At 34.1% G+C, this 26,124-nt stretch overlaps 2 protein-coding genes across 9 annotated transcripts in view; one reads left to right on the forward strand and one right to left on the reverse strand.

Moving 5' to 3' along the window:
• LOC150095252 (uncharacterized) overlaps positions 1–9,858 on the forward strand; it is a 542,725-nt gene extending 532,867 nt beyond the window's left edge. For all 7 annotated transcript variants that reach the window (XM_090410531.1, XM_090410526.1, XM_090410528.1 and 4 more), the window contains one exon: positions 9,409–9,858. The gene's annotated coding sequence lies outside the window, so the exon portion shown is untranslated. The remainder of the gene's footprint in view (positions 1–9,408) is intronic.
• Positions 9,859–20,522: 10,664 nt separating this feature from the next.
• LOC150095253 (protein phosphatase 1G) overlaps positions 20,523–26,124 on the reverse strand; it is a 167,263-nt gene continuing 161,661 nt past the window's right edge. For both annotated transcript variants that reach the window (XM_090410084.1, XM_090410083.1), the window contains exon 9: positions 20,523–21,295. In XM_090410084.1, the coding sequence (XP_090266210.1) occupies positions 21,104–21,295 (192 nt within the window). In that variant the 3' untranslated portion in view covers positions 20,523–21,103. The remainder of the gene's footprint in view (positions 21,296–26,124) is intronic.

Genomic DNA, 26,124 nt, shown 5'->3' on the forward strand with positions numbered 1-26,124 from the left:
TGGATTCACATAAAAATTAAGACATTTTCATCAGATGAGTTGCTACAATAGGCTAGCATACACTTAGTATACCCACTCTCCTAAACAATCATCGGCAAGGGGCAATCCTAAACAAAAGCAGGCAAAATAGCCATAAAAATAATAGTTTTTAAGAGGAGTAACATGGGAGTTTTCCCAGAAAAAATACCTATATAAGACATTAAATTTTGGGAAACTTGTCAGATTAAGTTATAATTAATGTTTGTATTGCCTGACAGTCAAAAATATTTCTTATTGGGATATTTTTGATTGTGATCATGTTTATACTAAATTGTTGTGCTGACTACATCATCCTATTATCATTGTTATTCATTTCTCTGACAGGGAGTCTAAAGAGTCATCAAGAGTGCCCCCCTCCCTTTCTGTGACACTCATTGCCTTCATACCTATCATATCTATACTTGAACACATTCACTGATGATCTTACAATGTGCAACAGTAGACCATTCCACACCAATCACTATGTGCAATGAGAAGAACCTGGAATTCTCATGCTTTTTAACCTCAACTTTACTAATTTCCAGGGTGACCTTTAGTTTCTTGTCACACTGTTTTGTGAAGGGTAGGGCATGCCTCGGTAACTTCCTCATGTTTTATAATACAGTGACAGCTGAGTTGGATAAAGGTAATGGGTTTACAAGGTGGAACTGCAGCACATGGGAACAGATTTAAAGTTGATGAAGTGGATTACAGGGTAGTTGATGTAGAGATATTAGAGAGTAGTTCATTAAGAAGTAGTCCAGCACAAGGCCTGTAACTAGTGGCATGCCAAAAGGCTCTGTTGCTTGGGCTGCCAGTATTTAACTTGTACATTAACAGTAAAGGAAAGAATCTGAGAAGAACTATTGTTGTTTGCTGATGATTCAAAATTGCTTAGAGCAATAGTTAATATGGATGATAAAATTTTGCAGGATGATTTGTATAGATTTGTAGTCTAGGAAAAGGAGAATGGATAGATATCAGTTTAATATGGCAAAGTGTAAGGTTATGCATTTTGGGATGAAAAGATCACAAGCTGTATACTACATTGATGGAACTACACTCCAGGAAATTGACGAAACCAGGGATTTTGGGGTGTTAGTAGATAGGGAATTAAAGTTTGGAGGACATATTGCAAAAGTGGCTAAAGCAACTCATCAGATTACGTGGTTACTGAAGAATACCCTGACAAGCAGAGACACAAACAGGTTATTATACCTTTTTATCAAGCCTTGGTAAGACCTCATCTTCACTACTGCAGGCAGATCTTGTCACCTGGTTTTTTTTGTCGATGAGAAGGAAGTGGAGAGGATCCAGAAGTAAGTGACCACGATGGTAGTTGGTCTAGGGAATGAGCCTTATGATGATAGGTTGGAGATTTGTGGGTTACAGAAATTGGTTGATTGGCAAAAAAAAGGGGTCATATAATTGAGACATACAAATTGCTGAAGGGTTTTTTGCAAGATTAATACAGAGGAAATTTTTCAGAACAGGTCTGGTGGTAGTGGGAGAACTAGGGACCATCCTTGGAAACTGAGCAAGAGTGTAATTAGCAAGGGTATTAGAACTAGATTTTTTGCTTGGAGAGTGGTGAATGAGTGGAATAGGTTACCAGAGTCTGTTTTAGTTGCCATGACTGTGAATAAATTGAAAGCAAAGTATGATAGATACTGTGCAAATGTTGGATAGTGCTTGGCATAATAAGGACTCCCTCAATGAGTAAGGAATAGCCTGCAACAATAATAATAATAATAACAATAATATTATGTTGATCACCCTCTGCTGGATCTCTTTGAATATCTCTATATTTCCAGTGGAATCTGGTGACCATATCTGAACAGTAGTCCACATAACAGCTTTATCAAATTGTGAAGTGGGAGAATAACTTCTTTATTTCAACAAGTTAGTTTTCTTCAAAATTTCAGTTGTCCAGTGTGATAACCACCTTAGTAGGGTCCTTATACTTCAGCTTGCTGTCCACTACACTATCAACCTATTTCTTTTAAGGTTACACAGTGGTCAGCATTCCTTGTGAAGAATTTATGGAGACACAAACATTTTTAATGTAGTTCCATTATAAAACTTTTTTTATTTATTTAGATTTTTTTAAAATTATCTGTATATACTGATGTTATAAATGTTATATACTGATATAGCATTTTTTTTTGTTAATTTATATTTTTGTATATAATTTATTTATTATACCCCCCCTGCTAGAAGTCAGACTAGGATAAAAGATTAACAAAGCATTTAGATTTATCTTACTTTTGTGTAGTGTCATGTAGTTTGTGATCTGTGTATATGTATGTTTTCTTGATGATTATATTGATATAGAGGTTGAAACGTCAAGTGCTATTATAAGTGAAGTAATTACTCCAACACATGTGTTTGTGTCTCCATAAATTCTTCACACTGAACACTATAAACCTAGTCTCTCTCTCTCTCTAGCTTCATTGACCACTTGCAGAAATTCCAATTATAATAATAGTACTCTGCCTATAGTTACAGTCCAGTTATTTATACAATTTTAATGAAGATGGCCAATTAAATAAGTAAATACATAATATAAGTAATGCTAGTATGGTCAGAAGCCAGTTTAATAAATTTATATGCAACTAGAGGAAACTAACCAAAAAAATCAAGATTGCATTATGCAAGACGGTATAATCCATTATGGTTCAGCTGCTTAAATGGAATACGAATTGAAAAATCAGCAAAACAAGTGCAAGCAAAAAATGATAAGAAAAAAAAAAGACCAAAAAGAAAACAAGATGTTGGTGGGTTGAACTAGTTAAGAGTGTCTTAGAAGATCTAAGCATAAGAACTGATCAGTTCAGGGACATAATGAATAATAGACCAGGTTGGAAGAGAATTATTGACTGAAAACTAATATGAATATCTCTTGCAGATATGCATCAAAAAATTATAATGGTGATTTTCACTAAAACTTGTCATAAATAGCTAAAATATGTAACATGTTCTCTAGTAGGTTCACTGTTGAAAATACAGCCAATATTTACTTTTTACTTGTTCAGTTTTAGTTTTTTCTGATAGGTAGGCTTATACATTGGTTAACCATAACTATTATTTTTCAAGAAATAATGTATATTAAAATATAAAAACTTGAATACTTTCTATATTTTAGCAATGTTACATTGCCATCATCAGGGATCACAAAAAAAAAAAAAAAACGATGCATGCAGGCACTAACACTGGGCAAATGAGGCTGAAGAAAGGCAACCAATAGGCCTAGAGTCCTACACAGCACCCCTAGTGGACTAAATTGAATAGTCTTAGCCATTCGGCTGAAGATCTTAGGATGAGTGCTTCCCAAATTTGGGGCACAGTCATTTCCATGATAATGTCCATTTTCATCATTAACATAGTTACATAACATTTTTGCTCTTTCACACAGATTCTCGCCATTTCTCCCATCATAATTTAGTTTCCCTGACTCTGTGTTAGGTCTCATACCAATTAATAATTTCTCAAGAGTCTTGATACCAACTGCATTCCAGTTCAGGCTACCCCCTCTTATACAAATCCATTCTTCCCTCAAACTGACTCCACACATCCAAAGACTTGCATCTATTCCTTCTACACAACTATACATCGAATTTTGCCATCATAGTTCTCCTTCTTCTTTATTCACTTCTATAACATTTAGGCATTACGATTTTCACTTTCTCACTCTTGCTTTTTCCAATAATCCTTTCATATACTCTCCCATACTGAACTTCTCGTTAAGTTGTTCATACATACTAGAATTATGATATCTTTTGCTTTGCTTTTCTGTTTTTCAATTGCATGTGCTACATTTTTAATTTTCTCCAGGAAGGAGGTACAGGAAGCTGGTTTGAAGTAAAATCAGGTGTTCAACAAGGGCATACATTATCTCCACTGTGATTCATCATCTATATGGATCACATTATGAAGGAAAGCAGTATTAAACTTGATATAAGATTGGAGATTTGTTCTTGGCTCTTTACTTTATGCAGATGATGTTCTACTCCTAAATAAATCCAGGACAAGTCTGCAGGATTCTCTGACCAAATCAAATAGCTACTATAAAATTTGGTATGAAAATCAACATTAACAAAATGAAAATAGGCAGAAACATTGAAAACATCAACTGCATCCTGAATAGAGACCCTATATAACAAGTGTAAAACATTTCAACTATTTAGGCACATTTACTTTTTAGTGAAGATGGCAAATTAAATTTGGAAATAGACAGCAGAATTAGCAAAGCTCGAATGGAATGGTAGGAAATCAACTGAATAGATTTATATGGAATAAGAGAGAGATTAATCAAAACACTAAACTAGCTGTATACAAGACAGTGTTTAAACCAATTTTAACTTACGGATCTGAGAGCTGGGTTAGAAATAAAACTCTTGATCAAAGACTGGAGACTACAAATATGAGAGTCCTGAGAAAGATTAGGAGACTGAACAGATGGCATCAATGGCAGTATCTATTAAAAATGAGGATATTAAGAAAGAACTTGACATTGTTAGCATTCAGGTGTGTTAACAGAGCTAATCTCAGGTGGTATGACCACTTAAACAGGATGGAGGAGGAAAGATTAACTAAACAAGTGTTCTTTGCCAGGTTGGCAGGAAAAATACCCAGAGTAAGACCAAGATGTAGGAGAATTGATACAGTAAAAAGTGCTTTAGAAGTTAGAAATATAAGATCTGATAATATTGGAATGTTGACAGATAACAGTTAATTAGTGATGATGTAACTTTTTATGTGGTACTATCATAAGAGCCTGTATACTCCTTGAGGGTATATGTCAGGAATTTGATGATGGTGATGACTTTCTTGTACTCCCTATGTTTCTTTAAGTGCCAGTTGACTTTCTATAATTCCTGTGTTGTCTGCCTAACAATCTGGTTTAATTTTGCAATCTCAAGAGTTAAATCATTTTCAATATCCTCAAGTTTGTCTTTAGCAGGGGCAAGCCATCATGTTCTCAACTTCAGTTCTTTTCTTTTTGGTGCCATTTTACAGCACTATTTAACATTGCAATATCTCAAAAAAAAGTTATGAAACTACTAAATACTATAAAACTCAAAACACTACTAACATATTACACTAATTTTCCAGGGAAAAAAAAAACAGATAAAAATCACCATTTTTACTTGAATGCTAAATACACTGACCACTCACAATGTAGCCTCTAACCCCAGTCATATTGATAGCATCAATAGCAGAATCATGTTAAAAATGAAGATATTAGAAAGGAACTTAACATGTTAACATGCAACAAGTGAGAGTAGAGCTAATCTCAGGTGGCATGGTCACTTCAACAAAATGGGAGAGGAAAGGTTAGCAAAATGTGTTTTATGTTGCTCAAGCCCACGAAAGGTTATTTGCAAACGTATAGTACATTTTATACCGTGAATGGGCTGAAGATTTTTTTCTTCTATTTTTAACAATTATATATATATATATATATATATATATATATTTTTTTTTTTTTAATTCATTTTTACACATCCAGGAAAGCTTGATCTAGAGGCCAATGTTTTCAGACTATGCATACCTACTCTGTTGGTATGCTAACCACCTGGCCAACAAGTGTTTGATGTCAAGACTGCTGGAAAAATATTTAGATAGACAGAAAGACATGATATATATGTAGATTAATGCATTTAGAACACCAAAACATAACTGGCAGTATTGGAGTCGTGACACTCATAATGTAATTTATTGTGTAGTACTATAATGCTGTGTTTAATTGAATTCATTGAAATGTTAAGTTATCTTGGCTTTCTAAACTTTTATTAGAAGTCTAATGAAAGTTGAGAAAGCCAAGTCCTGAACATTATTTTTATTCATTTTAATGTGTATTGACAGTATGCTGAAAGAGTATTGGAGGGGCTAAGTGACTTAAAAAAATTTGATGTTTGTCTCTAGAGCAGGGTTTCAGAACTATGTAAAAATACATAAAAAATACAAAATCTATCTAGTATTAATTTTAAAAAAGTAGAAAAAATCCTTAGCCCACTAATGGTACCGATATTATTATTAGTATCTGAGACCTCCAGGGAGTCAAGGACTCATCGAGGGAGGGTGTAAATTACCCGACCCAGCTATCATACTTCCCTTAAATTCATTTACACTAGATGCACTCGCTACCCCTAGGGGCAAATTATTCCACTCACTGACTGCCCTCTGAGAGAAAAACCTAGCTCTTACCCCTTTCTTGACTGAGAACAACCTTAACTTCCATGATGCCCCGTGTTCTCTCCCCACCTTCCATATAACAAAAAATTTCATCATTTGAAATGCTATAACACCCATTCAAACATTTATAGACCTCTATCATATCACCCTTCTTTCTGCTGTTCTGCAATCCACATACTCGCAATCTGTTCTCATAATCTAATCCCATAATCCAATATACTACAGGTTTACAAACATTTCAAGTTAATAGTTATTAGCTGTGTGAAAGTTGCTTTCTTGAGTGAGATGTTAATTTATTCTTCACTCATATTAGTAAGGAATAATAAGTTACTGGTCTGGAACAATAGTTATGGAAGCAAATTTGTTATTAACTAGAGGATATTTGAAAATTGTAATATTCTAATAATATCTAAATATATGTTACTTGGACTGTTAATTTTCTAAGCTAAGATTATAGTAACTTAGTTATGACAGTTTGTGTCTTTATTAGCATATGTTTTTGAAACATTTTCTTATATAGTTAAGATGAAAATGAGAATATGATTTGGTTAAAGTAATTTTTTTTTCTTTATTCAAAGAGTCGAGACTTGTTTTTAATCCTAGTTGAATATTTATGCATTTTCTGAACTAGATTAAAAAAAAAAAACTAGTGATTATGGGGGGGGGGGGGGGAAATGGTCTCCTTCTCCCCTTTTTAAATATTAATATTGTGAAGATATGCAGCAATAATAACAAATAAGATGCACAATTTACATTTGAATTGATTAACATTAATAAAAATTTACATTATCATATGCCACTTCTTTATTGAATCTGTTGTAAACTAAGGTGGTAATATTGTTACATGCAGTATAGCAGATGTTTGCAAAAACTGTAACCTCATCTGTAGTTAATGCTAATAAGAAACGTATATATAATATATTTTCATGATTCTTTGTAATTTTTTATCACCTCCTTTCTAAGTCATATTGCACTTTCATGGATTAAGTCTACCCTATTTCTCAGTTAACCAAGGCTGTCATTGGAGTATGTGTTTATTTCTTTGTTTATCTGTAAATGCATATATTCTTGTGCCAATTTGCCTGTTTTTTTTAGGAAGAAGGATTCCTTTCATCATGATGTAAGTGAAATTAACTTATCTCTGTCTGAAAAGAGGTATAATAGTCTCTCCCCTCTCACAGATAGAATTCAAATCTTTAGTTCTTTCTCAAGCAAGTGATGTGTGGCAGATTTTTTTCATATGATATTATGTATTTAAGTTATTTAACTCAGGATTAAATTTAAAGATTTTTTAACTAGGATTTAAATAATCTAGAAACCCTATTCTAAAAATTTAATATGGTACTTTTTTCAAGCTGCTTGAGGCCTGAGATAAGCAGGATGGTGGTTATTACACTAGAAATAAAGCCATCTACACTTAAATGTTTTCACAAATATCCACATCACAGTCAGATTTGTATTCACAGTCTTGTTAATTAACAAACCATACAGATACTATCCACTATAGCTTTTCAGGTGAACATAAAATGAAATTTTATCTTTAGGTGATAAAAGTTGTTCATTTTAAATAAAAGCTGAAATATACTCCCAAATTTTAGAAAAGATCCAAATTACTAAATTTCATCAGAATTCATCAGTAAACACTATACATATGTTGGTATGCATGCATACATACAAGTTCCTCAAACAACCAATGGTTGCAGAGGTCTTATCAGAGTGAACAACTTCCTCTGTCAGATTCATCCATTTGAGCATGCTGTTTTATTCACTTTAATATTATTCAATGTTCAACCAAATTTCATTTAGGAATTGCTTCTTTCCCTAACACCTACCAGATTACTCAACCATATGGCCTGCTTTCTGACATGGGTGAACTGTTACAGCCTTTGTTTCCATGGAATAGTAAAAGTCTATCTCACTGCCAAGATATTCTTTAAACACCGTTAATCAAAAGCATCAAGTGTCTAATCCATCACTCTTACACAACATCCAAGTCTCATTTCCATAATGTATAGCAGAGAGAACCACACTATTGTAAATCTTAAATTTTGGCCGTCTTTCAAAAATTAAGATTTACAGCTTCCATTCTGATCATTCCATAAGTTTTGCACTCCAAAAGTCATTCCTTATTTTCTGCCTCCTTCATGCCTCACCTTGCTAATATGTTACACAACTAGAAAGATAACTGAAGTAAAAGACTTGCTCATCGTCCTTTAAGAAAGGCAGTAGAATCATCTTTATCAGAGGTTTCGTTAGCTTGGTTTTCTTAACTTTGTTAATAAACCTGATTTCCAACAGCAGAGAAGTTCATATCCTTCATTCTAGATTAGATTCTCTAATGTTCTTAGACCACTTGATTATCCCAAACCTTCTCTTGCAAAGTCCTGTTCAGTGCCAATTTACAAGAAAGGTGATGCACCATTTTCTATAAAGGTTGCCTATCAACTAAATTGAAAGTTTTTTGATGTTGACAAAACGACTGATTAGGTTTCTGAAATTCTAAACATAGACAAACAGCAGTACTACATAGTACATAGGAAGCATGTTTAACACACATGGTAGGCATGACTGAATGTTTTCAGACTAAATATTGCAAAATATTTTGTCAGAAAGAAACTGCTGAGAATGAGCATATCTTGATAACAGGCCTAAAGGATTAATATTAAAAAAAAAAGTGAATAAAAATATTTTAGAATGTGGTAAAGAAATTAACAGATGAGGGGTGTGTGTTGGGAGAGAGTATTGAACAATTTCTCAAAAGCAGATTTTCTATGCAACAAAAAAGCAAAAGCAAGTGACAATCATAATCTTATAAAGTTTAGACAGTGTCATCATTGCCTTACTTTGTGGAAAAATAGTTATAACTCTACTTTTACAAAAGACAGCAGGATCATATCTGTTTATGACAAAACAAAAAATGTTTTACCTCCAGAGCAGAATTTCCAGTTTTTTGAACAATTTATCTGTGGAAATATTTAATCCCCCAAAAGTGTTGTGTGAGAGAGAGAGAGGAGAAAGCACCTATTCCTTATTGGTAATGGAATCTTGGATACATATTCAATTTAGTTCATTGCTGCAAATATGATTAAGTATAATTTAATACTTTAAAGAATTAATTTTTATTTTCTCTGTGAAATTAATTTAGTTTATTTTGAATAGCAGTATTATATATTCTCTTTGTATTCCTTGCAGGTATCGTCTGTGATGATAACAGTTAATTTATGGATTAACCATTTGAAAATACCAATAATGGCCAGAGTGCTTTAAACACCAAAAAGTGCCTTTATGCCACAGACTCCACAACTTCAGTCAGTCACAAGTTGTATCAAAATGATGTTGTGATGTAAATCATAGGAAATTATTTCTATATTAATCATTATATCCCCCCCCCCAAGTGAAACTTTCTTACCTTCTTGTTACACTGGATTACAAATATCATTGATTTCAGGATTGGTGTAGTGATTTTATATGCACATTTATCTTAAATACAGTCTGGTGATAAAATTATGTACTGGTACTCTTGTGCAATGGAGTATACATATGTAAGATCCACAGATCTCATTTGTTAAATATTGAAAATCACCTCTAGCATGAGGCTTCAGTGATTGAAAATAAATAAATAAAAGTTTCAGTCTGTTTTGATATCTGTTGGTACTTTGGAAAAGGTATTTCAGCTAGACTTCTACCCTAAAGTAGGAGTGAAAAGAAGTCTTGACAACTGCATTCAAGAGCCATTTATAGGTTTTAATCAATTTTGGAATCCTGGCAGACCAGCTTCACATAATAATAGCTACTGACACTGCCACGATTCTACAATTTATTAAACCAATAATTTGCTCTTGAATGCAGGTTGCATTCTTATAGGTCATTTGTGCTGTAACAAAACTGGATATTTATATAGAAGATATTCGGAACTTATTTGATGAGCACATTATAGTCAAAGGACAACTAGGACTAACTGTGGAGACTAGTTAGCTTTGTGAAATCAATATCTTCAAAGAAATTGCTGCCACTTTTTTTCCCCCCATGGCTCCTCTTCACTTACACTTCATTGCTACCCCAAGAACTTCAAATGCTTGATACAGCAGTTTAAACTGCTCACTCATTCTAGCTAGAATATTCTCCATGATATGGAGAGTTGCCCATGATGAAAAAGCATAACATGCCTTCACATGCAGAATTTTTTTTTTTAATTTTATTATTTTTTACACATGCACCCCTGTAGCATTTTTCAGCTTAGCTAATTAACACCAAAATATTTCTGTAGGTTGCTTATGCAATTGAAACAGTGTAATATTATTCTGAAATTACAGCTCCAATCTAGGTCATATATCCAGCTTTTCAAGATAAATCTTAATTTTGATGGTGGGGAAATGTCTTAAGCAGCAGCATTCACCAAAAAAGAAATACAAATCACTGAACTACTTCTGGTCATCTTATACTGTTTAAATCAAATAGTATCCTTGTCAATTTTTGAATTATATTGCAATAAAAGAAACATATGACTATGCAATGTCAAAATTATATTTGCATGATGGAATTAGTGTTGTTAAATTTCCATATAGAGGTAGCATGGTTTGTCACTTTTGTAAACTTGTTTTTTTGTCCTATAAGCTGTCCAATGACAACAGATATAATTATTAGATGTAATATACCAACATGATCCGATCGTACCAGTATTTCAACCATATAGGACAAATTGGTGGTAAAATATATATATATTTAATACTCAGCTAGTTTTGTGAAATAACTATTTCACATCTTCAGGAGATAAAAGTGAATAAAATAGTTAAACAACAAGCAAATAACATTCACAACGTGCATAGAACACAACCTAAAGTGTTGCTGTGGTATGTTGGTGACATTTTCATTATTTTGCCCAGCTCTACTAACCAACTAAAGGAATTTATCACCAAACAGCATTCATCCTTGAATCAAATTTGCTTTTGAATTAGAAACCAGCAGATCATTGTTGTTTTTAGGCTTGCTCATAGGTATTTAAGCAAAACAAACTCAATCATTCAGTTTATAGGAATCTGAAAACAAACTCAGTCATTCAGTTTATAGGAATCTGAAAACAAACTCAGTCATTCAGTTTATAAGGAAGCTGAAAACAAACTCAATCATTCAGTTTATAAGGAAGCTGAAAACAAATAAGGAAGCTGAAAACAAACTCAATCATTCAGTTTATAAGGAATTCACACCAGAAGATACATGCCAAATCCAATCACCATCAAGTACAAAAAATTGGCATTATACAAACCCTGTGAGATGAGCATACATAATCTCCAACAGTATATAGATGAAAGAAATCAAGAGCTAGAATACCTCAGATCCATCTTACCAAAGAATGGCTGTAACAGAATATTGGGTAATAAAATCTTATGTCAATCTCTTAAGCCACCAAATGAACAAGAAAAACAATATCACAGAGGAACAGTAAATCTTCGGCAAGATTTCAAAATTACTACATCAACCAGGGATTAAGGTGGCCTCCTTCCCACTTGATGAGATCTCGATCTTCTTAGGCTCCGAAACCTCTGTATCTGCCAGTTAAGAAATTTGGTATTTATGAGATCACTTGTACTTGCAGTTTATGTTACATAGGACAGCAGGCAGGTCAGGGGAGATATGTCAGAACATAGAGAAAATAAGAAAACACAAATCAAGATTGGTAACGTGCACGCAATAGAATCCAGACACAAGGTAATGTGGCATTGAACTGAAATGATCTACACACATTAAAATTTTTACTTCAGAGCTTTGAAAGAGTTGTTTGAAATGTTAAAATATCCACAGCAATGCAAGAAGAAACAAGACATCATTGTACACTAGGTCTCATCCTCTGTCATAAAACATCTAATGCATATGACGAGTGGCACGTATACCACTAACCAAGTTATTATATAGCACATGCACTCATTCCATTGTTAGTCCTTTTTTAAATATTTAACATCGTGAATGTTACCTGCTTGTAGTTTAACTTTTTGATTTATTTACTGTTAACCATGTTTCACATCTTCATGAGATATTTCATGAAGATGTGAAACATAGTTACTTTATGAAACCAGTTGAGTATTAAACAAATATATATTTTTCCCCACCAATTTTTCCTATGTGGTTGAAATACCAGCATCATTAGAACATATCCTCCTACCACAGAAGTCTTGAAAATGATAATATACTAATCTCATATCCTTAGTTGCTTTGGTCTGTAATTCTTTAAAGACAGAAATAGGTTTTTCCCTTTTCTTTGGCTTTATATACAAGATGGCCAAAATTAAAGAGGAGGTGTTCAGAGCCATGTAGTAAAAAATGTATCAAACGGAATTCAACCAAACTTGGTGTAAGTACGCTCTGGAACATGGGGTTTTGATTTACAGGGGGGGGAGTACAAAATTCTGCCACCACTGGACAATTGGCACTAGAATCACAGGATATTTGCATAATTTCACTGTTTCCACTGATGATTTGGTGGATATATAAGGAAGAGTGAAGCGGATTCATGTCGTTCTGATAACATTGAGGTACTATGGATCTCACCTTACCAGAACTGTGTTGGTAGTCAAGCTTTACTATCAACAATGTGGTAATGCTAATTCCACGCTTTGAGAATTCTGGCATTTGGAGAAAAGGTCCAGTGACAATAAGAAATCTTAGAAAAATGATTTGACGATTTGAAAATAGCAGATCTTTAGCAGTGAGGCAAGGACAAGCACACAAATGGATTATTCCTCAAGTTGATGAACTTGCAACTGCTGTTGTGGAACACGGAATGAATAATGCACAAGGGTCCAGCAGTGCTCAGGCAATATCAAGACAACTGGACATGTCATACTCAACTGTGTGGAAACTCCTGCATCAAATGCTGAGGTTTTCCCCCTAAATTTACCATATTCATGAAGGATGAAGCACCACCTCACATTGGATTGCTGGTACAGCAAATGCTATGAAAACACTTCACAGAACACAGAGTAATTAGTTGTGCATTTCCTGCGAATGGCCACATCTTAAGCCCTGTGACTTTTGGTTGTGGAGTCATCTGAAACATGTTCCTGATTTTAGCAACCTTGAAAGACAGAATAATGCAGCATGTGAGGCAGATCAATGTAGATTGTTGTTTTGCTGTAGAAAATATCATTCACAGAATGCAGTTCTTAGAACATCCGAAAGGACTTATTAATCCACATCTGTAAGTTATATGAACATGAAAATTGATTTGTTGTGCCTCTTTTAGCCATTATTGTTTAATTGATCTCAAACCACGTGCTTAAAGCACCAAATGTCCCCTGGTAACAGAATTTAGTACTATACCATAAAATGCAAGTAAAGCTGAATGGTCCAGAGTGTACTTAAAAACAAGTTTGTTGAATTGGGCTGTGAATAACCCTCATGTGTTCCATCAGACCCCTATACACTCACTGAAAGTCAATGTGCAATGGTTTCACTGTATCTTTCCAATACATTTCTTGCTATAGTGCTCTGAATACCTTCTCTTTAATTATGGCCACCCTGCATATACAGTGTGTATGGGGGGGGGGGGGTAATTAAAAAAAAATATATATACACACATGAGGGTGGTCTGAAAAGTTTTCGGCTGGCCTAACAATGAAAAAACAAATTTATAATTTAAAAATTATTTTTATTTTTTAACATAATCTCCCTTAAGACTAATACATATATTCCAGCACCATTATATCTTCCCTGTAGTGGTTCTCAGTAAGATCTGCAAAATACCCCTCTACAGCTGCAATCATCTCTTGATTCGAAGAAAAACGCTGACCAGTGAGGAAGAGATAGAAGTCAGAGGGAGCCAAATCTGAGGAATAGGAGTGGATGTTCCAACAATTCATAGTGCATATCCCTTAATTTTCCCATTGCCATTGTCTAAGTCTCAAATCCAACTAACCTTGGAATATTGTTCCCACATTTGGGATGATGCACCTAAAACCTTATTAAAAATTCTTGAAGATATACACTCCCTTCACTCATTTTTCCATAGGTTCTCTGTTTTTGCACTGTGTCTTTTCTATAGGTAATTTCATGAGCATTGGTCATCTGAATTGGCCACTACCATTCTTCCACTTTCTTCTAATCATGTAAGAACTAGAGCAGCCACTGGCCAACACTTATACACTCTCCAACAACTCCAAACATACCAAACAAACTTCTCTTCATCCTTCTTCATTCCATCCACCCCTTTTCTTTGGAACAATCTCCCTCATACTGTTTTTCCCACTGAATATAATCTCCAGTTCTTTAAGAAACACATTAATAGATTACCTTTTTCTCCATAATCACTTCTTACTTACACACACACACGACACTGTTATATTATAGATCCTGTAACCTTTCATGTGTAGAGTTTTCATTAAAAAAAATGCCTTGCCTTGGTAGACAAGTCCTTTCCTGACCCATTCCACTTCATAAGCTGGAATGTGCCAGGGAAAAACTCATTTTTTTAGGCTAACAAATTGTAGTATCAAACCCTTGCTCACACCCTCCTTATAAAGCTTTGTTCTTCTGCTGTCTCTACCCATTCTATGAAAAATCTGATCCACATTAATCCAGTAATAACTCCATACCAACTTATGTCTTGATCATGTCCTCCCTCATCCTTCTATCACTAGACTCTGCACTTTGCATTCCCTCAATTCATACTTTACATTCCAGAGCCCAGAAAGCACTTTAGTCAATCATCTCTTCATGCTTTTGAAAACCCGATGATCAAATCTACACACAATAATCCGTATATGGTCTGATCAAAGCCTTATACAGTGGAATCATAACATCCATATCCCTACATGTCAGTGTTCTCTGCATTATTCCTATAATGCACTGTGCTGTCCTCAAAATTTTAGCAAAAACAAAGATGTTTTAACTATTTTATTTGTTTATACAAAGTTAAAAATAAAAATTAAATTAAAAATAAAATGAATGAGTTTAAGGAAGTTTGATATGCTTTGTGTGTAAGGGTAGTAATAACCTACTATTAGTCTTCTGTGTAGATCTTCTGACATCACTACAGTCTAATATTAGTAATATTTTATTGTTGAATTGGAAAGTCTCATGTTCTACTTCTCTCAAATGTCTTCTTAATCTTTGATTATTTTGTTTCTGAACAGAAATAAAATACAGAATCATGGCAGTTCTTTTCACCTGTTTTGAGATAAAACATTGTGACACACACAAAGATTTATTAGGAATATTTTCAGTTGATTTGGATGGTGTATTGATATTGGATAGCTGTTGCTATAGATTAGTGGAAAAGGGTGTGAATGCCAATATTAAACTTTGCTCATGGAGATAACCATAGAAGGTATGAGGCAGAGAAACACATGGTTAGCAACAGCAAAGAGAATTAATGAAAAATGTCCCATTTTCTGGATAGATTCAGGACGTTATAAGAGTGATAACTGAAAATGTCAAGCTGTTCTGGAAGCTCAAGAGAATAGGTGCCATATTTATTCCTTGAAACAGTGAAGGTAAACATAAGCTTAGAAAGAGATATCAGATTGGCTGACTAATAAAATTGGATAACAAGATCTGTATTTATAGCACTAGTCATTGTTCTTGATTTGTTTTTTTTTTAAGCATATTAAGGTTTGTCAACTGAGAAAGAGGACTCCGTAGCACAATTGGAAGAACAATGATACGTTGTGCCCTTTGATTGGGGGGAAAAAAAAAGCCCCGAGTTTGATTCTCATCATGATGGGAGGAATCTTTAATGTTTTTTTTTTCAACTGAAGGTGAGTTAGCCAATCTCATACAGAGGTAGCACAGTTTTTTTTCCAAGAAGCTCGGATTTTTAATCCTGCATACAGACAAATCAGCCTTTAGACACACAATTTACAGACAAAAAATACTAGTGGTGGCAGCAGATGATTGAGACAGAGTTGTAGAGTAGGTGCCCTCACTTGATGAGTATTTGGACTCCTTGGAGTTGTCACGAAATAATAAGGTCTTTCTTCATTACAGCCTGAAGAAAGACCATAATATAGAAGTTTGCTAAGAAAAGTCTTTGTACCAGATGTAGTCAAGTATTTTGGAAGTTTTTCTCCACTTGGTTAGATTATAATAAATTTAGTTTAATTCTTTATCCAAGTGTAAGCAAACAAAGTTTGTGGCTGAAGTATCTTCAGGACTGAGGCAACTTGTAGTAAAGGTGGACCAAGCTCTCATCACTACTTGTCTTAGTATCTCCCATAATGCAAAGCACATCTCCTTGCGGACATGTATAATGCTATGCTTTAAGGGAAGGGCCACTACCCAGACTGGTTTTGATCTTTACTAAGGTGTCGTCAGTGGAAGCCAGACCCAGAGGTGGTGATACTAAGGTGGAAGCAATGGAGAAGTCATATTTGCCTATACGAGTTGCCAAAAGTTGTCTTCTCACCTTATTAAATTACTCTGGATTTAGAGAAAGATGTTGGAAGTTTTTCCCACTTGGTTAGATTGTGATAAATTTAATTTAATCCTTTATCCAAGTGTAAGCAAACAAAGTTTGCACCTGAAGTATCTTCAGGACTGAGGCAACTCATCGTAAAGGTGGATCAGGTTCTCATCACTACTTGCCTCAGTCCTGAAGATACTTCAGCTGCAAACTTTGTTTGCTTACACTTGGATAAAGGATTAAACTAAATTTATTATCTAACCAAGTGGAAAAAACTTCCAACATCTTTCTCTAAATCCAGAGTAATTTAATAATAAGGTGAGACACCTTTTGGCAACTTGTATAGGTAAATACGACTTCTCCATTGCTTCCACCTTAGTATTACCACCTCTGGGATACTCCCACTGACGACACCTCAATAAAGATCGAAACCGGTCTGGGTAGTGGCCTCTTCCTTTAATGCATAGCATTATACATGGCTGCAAAGGAGATATGCTTCGCATTATAGGAGATACTAAGACAAGTAGTATTGAGAGCTTTGTCCACCTTTACCATGAGTTGCCTCAGTCTTGAAGATACTAGAGGTGCAAACTTTGTTTGCTTACACTTATATAAAGGATTAAACTAAATTTATTGTAGTCAAGTATTGTGTTAGAACTGTTCCTTAAGCATCATCTAATCTAAACTGCAAATGAAAATTAATTTTAACAATTGTTCATTATCTAACGCAGGGTTTCTCAAACTTTTTCTACGACGGAACATTTCACAAATCCTGAAATTTTCATGGAACACCTTGGTTATTTTGCAATGTATTAATTGGTAATTTAGCTAATTTTTATTGTTAATTGATAATTAATTAAACCATCATTAAATTAATTTGTGCTGAATTTCATTGACATATCCCATTCTGATCACCAAAAATTTATAATATAAGTACTTACAAGTGAATGCGGACTTTTTCTCCTGTGTGCTGGTAGTTTTCCCTTTTATAGATCCTGGAGATCTTTGTAAGCTCGAGGTGGATGACTCACTATCTGTTCCGTCATAAACACCTTCAATAAGAGATTTCTTAATACCAAAATTAAACAAAGTGCCTTGTCTCTTATTCATATTAGAATTTAAATCTGTATTCCTATTACTTTTAAAAAAATAACGGCAATCTGGTTTCAGAACAAGCACTTACACACTGCAATACGAATTTGGAAGAAAGTATTCAGTATTACTAGATTTGAGAACCGGATACAGACTACCTTCATCTTCGATTTCAGTGGAAAAATTTTCTTTATACTTCCTTGCTGATTGATCACTGACATTTTCAACACAGATGTTCGTTCAGCCTTGAGAACACGCTGCCCATTCGGCTTGCAGGCAATTTTTATGATCAGTCATAAACAGCGGTATTCCTTTTCCCGATTGTTGAAAGATTTCGATGTGTGAAAATTGATAATTCATGAATATTTCCATGTTTAAAAATATGCTGCTTGGTCACTGACAGTTGCTACACAGATGTCATTTCCTTCAGTTATGAGAACAGAGGATATGACACCCATTGTTATAATCCGCTTGCAGGAAATTTTCATGACCAGTCATAAACAGCGGTATTCCCTTTCCCAAATGTTGAAAGGTTTCAATGTGTGAAAATTAACGATACACAGATGTTATTAGGCGTTCTGGGTCTGAGCTTTTCGACATATTCACAAATATTATTCTCCTCAAAATATTTCCACTATAAAATATTTATTCATGAAAAATGCATAGAAACCTAAAATGACAAATTCCAGAACTTCTTGCAGTACACCTATTCACCTTCCGTGGAACACAGTTTGAGAAACCCTGATCTAACGAGCTTCTAAGTAGTGATGAAAGGTGTGAAGTGAGATTAATAAGATTTCTTTGAAGGTTAGTTGACTGCAATCATACCACCACAAACTGTGTTGGTGCATGTTTTTTATTATTTTTTTTTATGAAATAAACTATTACTAATTTGCTTTTAAAAATCATGATATAACACATGAATAAAAATTATTTACTGCATTTGTCACAACGAAATCATTAGAGAAAATATAAGGACCAATAAAATATGACATGCCCTGTGGCATGCACTTACATTTGATTTCAATGAATTTTGTTCTTCATGTGGATGTGAGGTCAGATTTATGAGATTTAAACTGTATGATGTAGTCTTTGTGTTCTTGAATTCAGATTTCAGCAGAATTATCAGTTTGTCCAAAATAAGATTGCTGACAATAACGAGGTACTTGATATACATTACATAGTGATTGAGGAAGTAATTTCTCCTTTGTGGTGGATAGAAAGTCTTAAAACCACTAAACAAAGTTTCTACCATCTTGAGGCAAATTAGAGACAGCCATCTCTGATTGGCTACCAATGGAGATTGAACTGTCCACTCAGTCTCCAAAAGCCAGATAGGGTTAAAACACCTCGCCTAATCTCTATAGGGGAACAAAGGGTGTTGGCTGATATCTGACCTGTGAAATAAAAATTCACCGAGAGATTTGACCAAGAAAGGGCACAGAAATTGTGTGATAGCAGAATCGACACCGCATAGGAAGTAGTGAGTATATGAAAGATATATTTGACCATCCCGAAAATTTCGTGTTTTCCCCTCAGTAAGGTATACATTCCAGGCAAAACCATTAGCTTTCTTGTTGTCACTGAACAAAACAAATACAAATAAATGGGTTAGAGGTACTAAAGAGGAACATGCAAAAGTTAATAATGTCCCTCACATGGGCGTTGAACTTGAGTTCACTGCATCCATGATTCTCTATCAGGAACATGCATGTGTTGGGTAAGTGACTAAAAGGGAGGAATTCCTTCAATGAGTCCTTGGATGCTTTGGAGGAGCCTACATGGTGTTAATTTAATTTATGCACTGTTTGTCACTTGGCAAACATTTTTTGGGTGTATCTTAGGAGTTTTTCCTGTGATTGAAATTGACTTTTGTCTATAGAAAACTTTCTCTTCCAAAGATGTTTTATTTAGGATGTTCTGAAAAGTTATGCATCAGTTCAACTAGTAATACTTCTGTATCCGTGAAAGTTAAAGAATGTAAGACTGTTTTCCTTGGTTGTGGACAGAGAAGTGTGAATCTCCTAGACAACTTGCCAACACAGCATTCACGCTTCTTCCCTGGGCAATGAATTTCATTGTCCAGTGAGAGACATACTCCACTTATTGGAGGCATAAAGTGAAAGAGTTCCATGTCTGGCTGCTAGAAAACAGTTTCTCCTGGATTATGTAAAATAAATAATGATAAAAATATGTCGCGCAGTTAGCCTAGTGGCTGTGCGCAATGCAACCATATGCCAAGGAAGGAGTGTCCTAGGTTCGATGCCCGTCAGTGACGTGAGGAGCTGAAGGATCTTCCTCAACCATAGCCAAGTTAGCTAGTCTTGGGCGTGGACAGTAGGGTTTTCTACCCAGTTTATCCTGGGATTTTTCATCTCGACCTTGAGAACTCAACACTGCAGGACATAGGATTCACCACCTTATCCTGTGAACGGTTTGAGGTCCGATGATTAATAAATCCTCGACACCACAAGGTAAAAAAAAAAAATCCATAGCCCACGTACAGCATAAACTCTACTAGTGGTTTTCATGAGTGGGAATAACAAAAACACAAGGATTTGTTTTGCTTTGTCTTTTTGTGGAAAGAGTGGAATAATGAGTTTTTTGAATATTTTTTATTTCTTTTTATAGTTGGCTAAAGGTAATTAGTATCTGACACACTAAAAGCTAAAATCAGCTATCTTCACATCATCTAGATAGTCTTAATTATCCAAAAAGAATTTCAGCCATCATAGCTAATTGCAGATAATGTTTCTTGTTTCTGATTAATAAAGTATAACTTTCTAATGGTGTGTTTGTTCAAAAAATAAAAAATTTAAACTACATAAACAAAATTTAATAAACATTAAAATACAAGATTTAATTTGTACAATTACTGAAATCCTAATGACAGTTGAAAAGTATCATTTTCTATACCATAAAATGGAAAATCAAACAAAATATTTCAACTTAAAAAAATTACTCTAAATGCTTTCTCCCCCCCACATAAATGAAACAGTTCAACAAGTCTGAAATCATTATTTGTAAAATTTTCATTCATAAGCTTTTTAGATCCACTAGGATATAAAATAAAACAAGTGCAATGACTTTGTCATTGCAGATGGAGGGGAGGAATGTGCAACATTTTTGTGTACAGACTCACTATTCTTTCACAGTAGTGAATACCCCAACATTGTTTGCAACAATAAATTTAAAAAGTATCCACAAATATTTGATTTATGACTGATTTTACTGATAAGAGATAAATAGAACACAACATAATCAAAACGTGGGACAAAAAGTTTTAAGAAGAAATGTGCAATATATGCAAGGGAAAAGTGTTCAATATATACATTTATTCTCAAGATGGGTGTCAGAGATCAGTTATCCAATACATCATGACACTATGTAATGCAAAATTACTCATGATGCACCAAAATCTGCAGTATTTACTTTCAGTTTTTTTGAGACAACTTCATGTGAATCTTCCTCTGCACATGGTCTCTTGGAAGAAGGCCTGGACTCAAGATCACAGTATTTAACAATTATACATGTCATATTGTCACATCCAGTACCATCTCCTCTTGTATTTGGTGCAAGGCAGTGGTCAAAAAGCTGAAAAAGACAATGAAGATAAACAACTTAATCATGTTTTAGTGTTGCAATTTAAGGAATTGTTTTGCAATTATAAACAATCCAAGATATTAAAAGATGAGAACAATCCACATAAAATGCAAAAAAAATCTTTACTGCATAAAACTTCATTCTGTAGCTCAACAAGACTGATGGGCATAATTACACTAAAAACAGGTAGCATATATATAGTACAACTTGGATACATTGGACAAAGGGATGATTCACGTCGTCCCTTTGTCCAGTGTATCCAAGGATAGGATAGGATAGTGTGAGATTTCAGATATAATCAGCAGTTTGCATAGCAGATCATGTGACCGAAAATGTAGCATTAAGATTTGTAGGAAGCATCTTGTCACAAAATTGGTGTGGAAGAAATGCAAAATTATACATGTGAACATTAAGAATGGTGATAGGTAGAGGTTGAACTTTTTAAAATTTCAAGATGGAGACAATCACTCTAGTTGAGGTTCACATAAGGCTTCACAACTTCCAGTGAGAAGAAAATGCTACATATAACTGTGGTGTTCATTCCATGAACTTTGACTAGTAGCAAAAACATGCAAGATCAGATTTCTTTCTCTTCATGTATGAAGAGAAATAAATTTGATTTTTTTAAATCAGACACGAATCTATTGAGCTCTTTATCTATGCAGTTAATCTATACTTCAAACAGGAAATTCAGATATCCAATATCCAAATAAAGAACATCGGGATTATATCTCTAGGTACAGAATCTTACTGCCACTTCTCAGAGTTCCGAGGATGAACACCTAAAGTTATATAAAATTCCTTTCTATAAGAAATATTTGATAAGGAAAGATGGAAGGCCTTATTGCATAAACCTCAACCATCGACCAGAATGGTTGTCTTTTTTCTGTTTGGGGGGAACTTTCCTTAAAACTTCTCCCTATCTTTGCAAATACATACCACTTTATTTTATTTATATTTTTTGTTCTCTAATAATAAAAATTATTTTCCTGCCACACATTTTCGATTATATGATCTGCTGCTGTACCCATGTATCTAGCTTTCAAAATCTTTTACATCAAGAATGGATTTGATACCAAACCACATAAATTACTTCATTTTCAGGTAGTGCAATAGTTGGTAAAATCTCATTTACTGAGTTATGCCAAAATAAAGCAAATCAGAACATACTCATTGCTAATTAAAGCTCACTGGCAAAAAAGAACATTTACATTTTCTTTTGTAAAGTACATAGCCTTCTTTAAAAGACTGACAAATATTTTACCACTTTTAAAAATAAGCAGCAGTGTTAAGTTTCAAAGTCACAAATAAAGCAACCAATAATAAAATAGAACAATTATAACAATATACAGTAATAAAAGTTGTGAATATGAATGGAATCTTAGCAACCATCATCATCAAATTCCTGCCATGCACCCTCAAGGGGTGCACAGGATATGATAGTACTACATGAAAAAATTACATCATTGCTAACTTCCTATCTACAATTTTCCTCCAAATCAGTCTGTTACTTGTCAAGACTCCAACATTATCAGATCTTATATTTCTATCTTCTAAGGCACTTTGTACTGTATCAATCCACCTATATCTTGGTCTTCCTCTGGGTCGTTTTGCTGCCAACCTGGCAGAAAACACTTGTTTTGCTAATCTTTCTTCGCCCATTCTGTTTAAGTGACCATACCACCTGAGATTAGCTCTGCTAATGCATTCCTGGATGTTGACAATGTCAAGTTCTTTCCTAATATCCTCGTTTTTAATATGATATTGCCATTGATGCCATCTGTTCAGATGGCATCAATGTCCTGAAAAAGACCTATAGTCTTTTTCAGGACTCTCATATCTGCGGTTTCTAGTCTTTGGTCAAGTGTTTTACTTATGACCTAGCTCTCAGATCCATAAGTTAAAACTGGTTTGAACACTGTCTTGTATACAGCTAATTTAGTGTTCTGACTAATTTCTCTCTTATTCCATATGAATTTATTCAATTGACTTCCCACCATACCAGCTTCTGTTGTCTATTTCTATATTTAATTTACCACCTTCAGTAAAAATTGTGCCTAAGTACCTGAAATGTTTTACTTGTTCCACAGGTTCTCCATTCACAACACAGTTGACAATTTCAATGATTCTGCCTATTTTCATTGTCTTTGTCTTTTTATTGCTGACCTTCATACCATATCTATTACAACAGCTATATAATTTAGTCAGAGAATCTCACAGACTTGTAGCGGATTTATTTAGAAGTATAGCATTATCCACATAAAGCAAAGAGCTGACATTAACATGTTTAATACCACTTTTCTTCATAATGTGATCCATATAGATAATGAATAACAGAGGGGATAATATACATCCTTGTCTCATCTCACAGCAGATTTAACATTAAACCATCTTCCTGTACTTCAATTCTAACTGCTGACTTACAACTCAAATAAAGACTAAGTATTGCTTGATATAATGCTCCATTGACACCATATAACTGTAACGTATTGAATAGCTTCTCTCTTGGCACCTTGTCATATGCTTTTACCAAATCGACAAAACTTAAATACCGATCTCTGTTATATTCCCATGCTTTCTCGACTATTTGTCGTAAAGTGAAGATCTGATCCTGACAGCCTCTATTTGGCCTGAATCCAGCTTGTTCTTCACCAAGCTTTTCTTCCATAATTCTTCTCAACCGTTTCTCGAGTATACTGCATAGATCTTGCCAGGAACACTCATTAGGGAAATACCTCTAATTCTCACATTCAGTTTTATTTCCCTTTTTATATATGGGTACTATGAGAGATCTACTCTAATCATCGGGAATTCGTCCCTCTGTCCAGGCTTTCTGAACTATGCAGTGCAGCCACTGTAAGACTCTTATACCACCATATTTCAGCATTTCTGGTCGAATATCATCTACTCCTGCTGCCTTTCCACATTTCAAGCATGGATATGATTCCTGACTGCATACCTGTTGAGTGTTTTTTACCACTGTGCTATCACTTTTTGTTTTATTTAGCAATTTTTCGAAGTAATTACTCCATACTTCAAGGATATGTATTTTTTTTCTGTTTTTATGTCGCCTTTATGATCTCTCTTTCCCCCATTCCTAAGCTTCTTCAACAAACCTCCACAATATTTTACCACCTTCTTGATATTTATTTTCTATATTCTTGCCAAAGTCCTCCCATGACTTTTGTTTAGCTAGTTTTCCACAATAAAAAAAATCTTAGCAACCTCAGCATACAATTTTTTTTTTCTTTCCTCATGAATTTTTGCCTTTGCACTTAAAGGAAGCACTTTATGGCTTCTCTTTGGCATATCTGAATTGCCATCACTACTCCTGCACTTTGGAGCCATTATTAAATAAAATAAGGGTTATGCGAACATAAGCATGATGATACCAAGACAGTCAATCTGATAATCGAGATGGCTACCAAGTGATTAAGGAACAGGTAGCATATTCAGTACAGTGTGGATACACGTGTGCAATTTAAAACTTATGAATTGTTTATTTCTGGAATTTCCATTTAATATTTTCAGAGACCGGGTTGACTGCAGGTAACTGAAACCACTGAAAGGAAACCTGCAGGTAAGGGAGGGAAAGAGAACTACTATACTAATATGGATAAGCAGCATTGTTTTGCTTTTTAATAGGACAGCAGCAACTCAGCAATAATGCACCAAACCCATATTCAAAAATATAAAGAATAAGTACACAAATAAGTTATAAAACAATTCATATATAAAAAATCTAAATGTATTGATAAATTAATTTACATAATAAGATTGTAAAAATTTAAAATGGCAGAAATGTCTGATTAATAAAAGCATTAAAACAATCTGTTCATCTGAGAAACGAGGACAGCTTATTTGCCTTCAATAAAGAAGAGTATGTGAGATAAGTATGACCTATGCTAGAGGATGAATAGTTTCTCTTTTTAATTTCTGGTCTAACCTCTGTTCGTTAGCCTTTGTATTACATGATATTGTACACTAGATATTAACTCAACTATATCATCTTTGACAATACAGTTTAACATGTTCCTGCTGGCAATATTTTGAAATTTTCAATGGAGGCAGGAACTCACCTTACCATATGTATGTCCCTTCCCCATCAGGTGAGTGTATTTTCATAAAATTTATATGGCATGTTCGCTGCAACTTTTTTTAGTAGAATTTTATTTGTAAAATTTGCGTTTGTAAATTATATGAAATCACAAATTCAAACTGATTTCATTATTATGCAGAGTGTTTATGGAAGGAAATGTGTTTTCAATTATGTAAGGTCATTTTCATTCCATTTCTTTAATTACACTAATTGTTGCTAAATATAGTGTACAGACTGTAAAGGTCTCCATATAATAAGTGATACAATAAAACAAGTAGTTTTATTGTATCACTGTACACAGTGATACAATAAAACTACTTGTTTTTCTTGTCTATAGTATAGTATCTGTTGGAGAGGGGATGTTTTTCACTATGGTCTTCAAAGTAAATACATATATATATATACAGAGTAAATATCCTGGTAGACAGAGAGAATTACGTAATACACACATTATATTAATATTGTAATAGTATAATCACGTTGTGTTCACTATGATATCTTTACAGATTGTAGTAAATCTATGATATGCAGACCAAAGGCCACACAGTAGTCTGGCTGGTATACAAATTTTCCCACAGTCGACAAAATGCTAGTTTACGCGGGATGATCTGACAAAGAATTTTTTTTTTTTTTTTTTTTTTAGAGTATACAGCAAAGATAGCTGCTGGCATTGATGTGAAGCAAAGGTGACTTAATGTTTGAAATGCACCAGTTGCTATGC

This window comes from Typopeltis vanoorti, chromosome 20 (genome assembly GCF_054136105.1).
Source record: "Typopeltis vanoorti isolate ZY-2024b chromosome 20, IOZ_Tvanoo_1.0, whole genome shotgun sequence".
NCBI classification, from domain to species: domain Eukaryota; kingdom Metazoa; phylum Arthropoda; class Arachnida; order Uropygi; family Thelyphonidae; genus Typopeltis; species Typopeltis vanoorti.